The 6,499-nt window shown below is 49.3% G+C and overlaps 1 protein-coding gene across 5 annotated transcripts; it reads left to right on the plus strand.

Annotated features, from left to right (window-relative positions):
- The first annotated feature begins 981 nt into the window (after positions 1 to 981).
- On the plus strand, positions 982 to 5,244 carry LOC120964614 (uncharacterized). 5 transcript variants are annotated; one of them, XM_040389414.2, is made up of 3 exons: positions 982 to 1,085; positions 1,180 to 1,280; positions 1,372 to 4,925. In XM_040389414.2, the coding sequence occupies exon 3, from the start codon at positions 3,039 to 3,041 to the stop codon at positions 4,047 to 4,049; it is 1,011 nt and encodes a 336-aa protein (XP_040245348.1). In that variant the 5' UTR covers positions 982 to 1,085; positions 1,180 to 1,280; positions 1,372 to 3,038; the 3' UTR covers positions 4,050 to 4,925. The 5 variants fall into 5 exon arrangements, 4 of the variants coding, with proteins under 4 accessions (XP_040245348.1, XP_040245349.1, XP_040245347.1 ...); XM_040389415.2 differs by having other exon boundaries at positions 1,180 to 1,276; XR_012184531.1 differs by adding an exon at positions 4,936 to 5,244 and having other exon boundaries at positions 1,019 to 1,280; positions 1,372 to 1,587.
- The last annotated feature ends 1,255 nt before the right edge of the window (positions 5,245 to 6,499 follow it).

Raw genomic sequence — 6,499 nt, forward strand, 5'->3', positions numbered from 1 at the left:
TTTCGGCAGGACTAGAGGTGTTACCTCCCACGGAGGGCCCCGAACCTGGGTACGTTTCGTGTCCCGCACTTGCGCGTGCCAACCTCGCCTCCAGAACCCACCCGCGTCCTCATGTAGCCCCCCACTTTTAGCCATCTCATGGCATCTACCGTGAGAATACCACAACACCTACCCATCCACACGCGAACGTGGTCACTCGCCAGGGTGCAAGCTCTCTAGGTTTGCTTGGTCACCTATTGACTGTTGACTGGTCAACGGTTGATCAGTTGATTGGTTAACCGTTGATTTTGTACAAAAAATTAGAAAAATTTTGTGAATTCGAAAAAGTTCAAGATTAAAATAAAATTTCATGGATTTGGAAATTTTTTAAAAATTCAAAAAGTTCATGAATTTGAAAATTGTTCATGGATATTAAAAAGTTCATCGATTTTGATAAAAAAATCACGTATTCGAAAAAAGTCCGTGGATTGGAAAAAATCATCGATTTAAGAAAACATGTATTTGAAAATAAATCACGACCTCGAGAAAGTTCAACGATTTTTTTGCATATTTAATTTTTTCCATGAATTTGAAAAATGTTCTTCTGTTTTGAAAAAAAATCACGAATTTGAAAAAAGAATGTTGACAAAATTAAAGCAAGTGTTTGAATTTGAAAAAAGTTTACGTATCTAAAATTTTTAAAAGGAAATAAAAAATAAATAATAAATAAAAAGGAAAGAAAAAGAAAAGGCCAAAAGAGAAAACGTTATATGGACCCTCCCATTTAAAAAGTTGTGAATAACGCTATAACTAGCGCATCGGACGCTAAATAGGGATTAGCTCACGCTGGAGCCATATCTTGTAGTACAAGCGAGACAGAAGGAGCTCTCCCCTCGGACGTGGAGTAACTAGTCGCGAGCACAGATGCGCTCGATATCTGCAGCGTCGGTCAGCGCCTTTGGATCTAGGCCATTTCTTTATTCGCGCGATTGTGGGCTGCCAGAAATTGGGTACTGTTTGGAAATACGTACGCCACAGCGGTAGGTGGTGGGCCATGAAGATGGAGCACAACAGCTAGTTTTGACGCGAAGGTGAACAGCGGCGAGGTGAGCCGTGGATCAGAATCGCCGCTCCCCGTCTTATCTGTGGATCAGAAAGTTTGATTTCCATCTCATGGGCACTGAGACGAATTGAATGCAGGGCGAGAGATCTTCTCCCTCCTAAGGCTAAGGAGTGCGGGATAGAGGTCTGAACCGCCGGCAGCGAGGCACCATGGAGTTTCTGATGCAACCAATCGGTTGGTACGTTGATTTTTTTGGTTTTTGCCGGGTGCGCTTCCATGTAGAGGACCGGCTTGGTTGACTGACAGGATCCCTTTCTCCCATGAATCAGATCCGCTCTGCTTGAGGAGGTGAGGGAGAGTTTGGTCCTCGCTCCTGTGCCTGCGAAAGGCCAAGTTCTGGCAGGGCCGACGGCGCCGCAGCAGCACGCGGCGGCAGACAGCGGCGAAGCGCCGATCTTTGCGGCGGAGGAGGGAGGGAGGGTCACCACCGACATCGAACCTGTCAATGGGGGATATGAATCATTGGTGCCCGAATGGAACAAGAGGTTACTGAACAAACAATTTCACCCCATCGAACATGCAGCGATTTCTGAATAAAATAGTTGGCTTGAGTGAAGAAATAATACAGTCAAAGCCGGTAGGATTCTTTTGCAGTCGTCTTGCTCAATTCAGAGAGGTCATGCTAGGGCCTAGAAGTGCCTTACTGCAGCAACTAGCAGCAAGGCCAGCCACTGAGTAAACTGGAAAGCTGTACTGACTTGCAGCAAGATCATGCGAAGATCTAGTATGCTTCTGCTGCTAAGTACTCCCTCCGTAAACTAATATAAGAGCGTTTAGAACACTATTTTGGTGATCTAAACGTTCTTATATTAGTTTACAGAGGGAGTAAGAAATACAGTCTGTCAAAGTATGGATGTAGGCTAATATGGAACCCGGTGGACAGTTCGTTCCCTAGAAAATCCGTTGAATATGTGAATCTAGATGTACTGTGCTGATTGTAGAGATTGAATCTTCGAATATGTGAATCTAGAAGTACTGCTGATTGTAAAGATTGAATGTTCGAATCTATGAACCTAGGAATCTATGAACTGAAAGACTGAATATATGAATTTGCGAAACTGAATGCAGCGGACACAAGGTAAATGTAGGTAAACACTGTTGGATAATCAGCAACTAGCATTCACTGGGGACCAAAGGCCATTACATATACATGTGTGGTAAAGTGCAGAAAACCCCTTATACAATGGGGATGTACAGAAAATGGACTATACATATCTAACACACACCCCCCTTTCAAACTCATGGTGGATCAACAACACTGAGTTTGAAGAGAAGAAAATCATGATGTGCTTGAGTCTGTGCCTTCGTGAAGAAGTCCGCCAACTATAACTCAGAGGGCATATAGTGAAGAGCGAGAGTCTGATCCTGCACAGCAGCACACACAAAGTGGGCATCCACACCGATGTGCTTGGTGAGCTCATGCTTCACCGGGTCACGCGCAATACTGATAGCACCGGTACTGTCTGACAGTAAGGGAGTCGAGGTAGTAGCAGACACACCAAAATCCTCAAGTAACCACCGTAACCAGATCACCTCAGCTGTCAACATAGCCATGGCTCGCAACTCAGCCTCTGTACTCGAGCGAGAAACTGCAGTCTGTTTCTTTGTCTTCCAGGCAATAAGAGAGCCACCAAGAAAGACACAATAAGCAGACAGCGAGCGTCGGTGAGGGATCACTAGCCCAGGTAGCATCAGAGTAGGCCTGGAGCTCAAGAGAGCTGGAGTGGGGGAAGAAGAGGCGCTGAGAGATCGTGCCACGAAGATATTGTAGAACACGAAGGAGATGACTATAGTGGACAGAGGTGGGGGCTGAAACAAACCGACTCAGGATGTGAACAAGATAGGAGATGTCAGGACGCGTAACAGCAAGATAAACAAGGTTGCCAACGAGGGGACGATAGCGAGTGAGATTGGAAAGAGGGTCACCATCAGAGGCATGAAGCTCAACGTTGAGCTCCATAGGAGTCACAACTGTGCGCTCATCACCAAGAGCAGCACGAGCAAGAAGATCCTGAATATATTATTCTTGGGAGATGTAGAAACCATCAGAGGTCGAGGAGATCTCAATCCCAAGAAAATAGCGAAGTGGACCAAGATCAGTCATGAGGAACTGGTCGCGAAGGCGAGCCTTAACAAAGGCAATGTAGTCAGAGTCGTCACCAGTGATGATCATGTTATCAACATAGAGAAGGAGAAGAGTCCGACCACGAGGAGACGTGTGAACAAACAACACGACATCATGATCACTGGGCAAGAAACCAACGGGGGTCACCACAGAGGCGAAGCGCTCAAACCAGGCGCGAGGGGCCTGTTTAAGACCATAGAGGGAGCGACGAAGTCTACAGACCATACCATCAGGCGCATAGTACCCCGGTGGTGGCTGTATATAAACCTCCTCACGCAACTCGCCATTGAGAAAGGCGTTCTGGACATCAAGTTGAGAGATAGACCAATGACGAATAGAAGCCACAACAAGGAGAGTGCGGACAGTGGTCATGTGGGCCACAAGAGTGAATGTCTCATCATAATCGCGTCCCTGCTCCTGCTGAAAGCCACGGGCCACAATACGAGCTTTGTAGCACTCAAGAGAACCATCGGAGCGAGTCTTAATCTTGTAGACCCACTTGCAGGTGATGGGACGAACACCGGAAGGGAGGGAAACCAGATCCCATGTGCCAGAGCGCTCAAGGGCAGCAAGCTCTTCGGCCATCGCAAGCTGCCATTCAGGCTGAGTCATGGCAGTCCGATAGGAAGCGGGCTCAACAATAACAGAGAGACCGTACCGATCAGGAGAATATCGATCAGGCGGGGGGCGAGGCCGAGCACGGAGGTTATGAACCGGGGGAGGCGTGAGCGGAGGTGCACCAGAGGTGGAAGACACGTCAGGCGAGTCAGGGGAAGCATCCTCAGTATGAGGGCGGCGAGTATAGTGGAGAGGAAACGGTGAGAGAGGGCGGCGGACTGCAGAGGATGGTGGAGAGGTGGATGAGGAGGATGGGGAAGATGGTGTCGGTGGTGAATGAGACTGAATGAGAGGTGCAGGAGGAAGAGGTGAAACATGAGGCACATAACAGGGTGTATCGGGAAGGAGAAGAAAAGAAATATCGTCCACAGAAAAACTCGAAGTGTTCTTTTTTTCTTCGCATGTTCTCATTGAGACTTCATTGAAAATGTTTGAGAGTTAGTTCGAACAAACTTTGGCGAAGATGTATTATATGAAGTAATCTCCTTAGTCCATGGTCTACGCTTCTACCTGTACCTCTATAGCCAGTATCTCGGGATAATATTTATTCATCTATGACATTTCTTCGTGAAAGGAACTACCTGTGATAAATATGCTTATACTTGCTTGACCTTCTGATAGACTGTTGGTTTAACCTCTGTTTTCATGATTGTTATTCAACAATGTGGAAATATTCTAATAAGTTGATGGATTCTTTTCTCTGGGATGTTCCTTAGGCCGATGCGTAGTATTAATGCTATTCACTTTTCCATAATGATGAATCAACCTCCTGTAAAAGAAAACGAAACTCCGGTCTACGCACAAACGTACCTACTGTTTTCTTAGTCTGACTCTTGATACAAATGAGTAATCAACTGTTAAAGGGTGTTATGATTGAACACATTTTCGCTTTGTAAGAGGTAGTGCTGATATGCTTACTGAGATTATGCATCTCCATTTTCCAAGGTTTCTATTGGTGCACAAGGTAACGTTTTGGTGGGCCTCACTGACAGGATCCATCCCATGTCTTTGCAAATTTTGTTTTCACTTTTTCATGATTTAGAATTTAATTTGGTTCAGAAAGCATGGCTGAAATGCAGCCTATTAACAGTAGAGGGTCGTGGTCTACGTCAAGGACTAGTACAATGGCGAGCCCACGATGGCGCTGATGAGCAGCTGATCAAGCAGGTGATGATGAAGGCGAGGGTCTGCTCAGTGGGGGTAGCGGACGGCGCTGGCCATAATAAGAGCTTTCTGTAAAGCATTTGCCATGCCATCAGGCTGTATCTTCATATTTCTTCTTTGCTGTGTTATAAATACAAATGTACGAGTAGATCTGAAGTTATAATTTCTGTGTTGCAACACATGCCTAAGCTTCCTAGAAATATTCATTGTACAAAACACACACCAAACAAGCCAACTGAATGGGGTCTCATGAGATCATTAAAGGAAGAGCTGAATATTATTCAGAGATAACCATGATTACATATTAGTGACCTGACGCAAAATACATCATTGCTACTTGGTCAGGGCATGACGGCTCACACAGGTCCGTGCTACAAACTGGAATTAGATAATTATAAGCACTAGACGACTCTCCATAGTACAGGACTGTTCTAGACGGTACTAACTGCTGCGCTGCAGGAAGATTAAGAACAGCATAGCGATGACAAGGATCAGGTTGGTGCCGGCAAGCAGCAGCGCCGTGCGTTGGCTGTCCGTCGAGCAGCAGTGAGATGTCGCGCAGGGGGCAGGGCTGCTGAAGCTGTGGTTGGGCACGTACATGAGCTGGTTGAATCTCCGCCTGGCTGCCGTCCAAGAGATTGTGTTCGTGCCTAGATCTCTGGTGAAGGGAAGCGGATGTGTGCACGGCTAGAGTCTGGGGTGCAGGCGTGCAGCACGTATGGCTGGGACAAGCCATGGCGACTCAGCTCCGGCAGGTACGTGTCCGTGGATCTCAAGAACAGACATAAGGCCAACTCCACCGCACGATCCTAAATTGTCCGGGTCTGTCCGTTTGAGGTAAAATGGACAAATCAGACGTCCCAATGCGCGACCTCATCCTAAAAAAACGCCCATTTCTTGTCCGCCTCGACCCATCCTCGGAGCAAAGTTGGTCTGGGTTTGCGTCTCGAACGGACACGGGCGGACGAATCCTGCGTCCTCCTCGTCCGGGCCGTGTCCTCTGCATGTGAGGCCTGACCCACTCGCCATCCTTTCTCTTTAATCTCCCATGGCCACCATGCCCACCCACCACCTCTCTCTCCACCTTTTCTCCTCTCTCTCCTCTGATCCACACACCACCCATGCCGGTGCACGCGGGCGCAGGAGTGCGGCGGGCACATGGGCTAGCGGCGCGGCTGCCGGCGCGCGCACGGGCGAGGCGAGGCCGCGAGTAGGCGGGCGCACGGGGCGGGGCGGGGCGCGCGGCAGGCGGGGCGCGGCCGAGCTCGGGGCGGGGAGGGCGCGGGCAGGGCGCTGGCACGCCGCGGGAGGTCGTGGGCGGGGCGGGGAGCGGCGGGCGGGCGAGCGGGCGCGAGCGGGAAGCGAGGCGGGAGCGCGCGGCGGCGGGGGCAAGCCGCGGTGAGGCGGGCGCGTGCGGGAGCAGGAGGCGAGGCGGGAGCGCGCGGGCGAGCGCGTGGCGGCGGGGGCGAGCCGCGGTGAGGCGGGCGCGC

Source organism: Aegilops tauschii, chromosome 5, assembly GCF_002575655.3.
Source record: "Aegilops tauschii subsp. strangulata cultivar AL8/78 chromosome 5, Aet v6.0, whole genome shotgun sequence".
NCBI classification, from domain to species: domain Eukaryota; kingdom Viridiplantae; phylum Streptophyta; class Magnoliopsida; order Poales; family Poaceae; genus Aegilops; species Aegilops tauschii.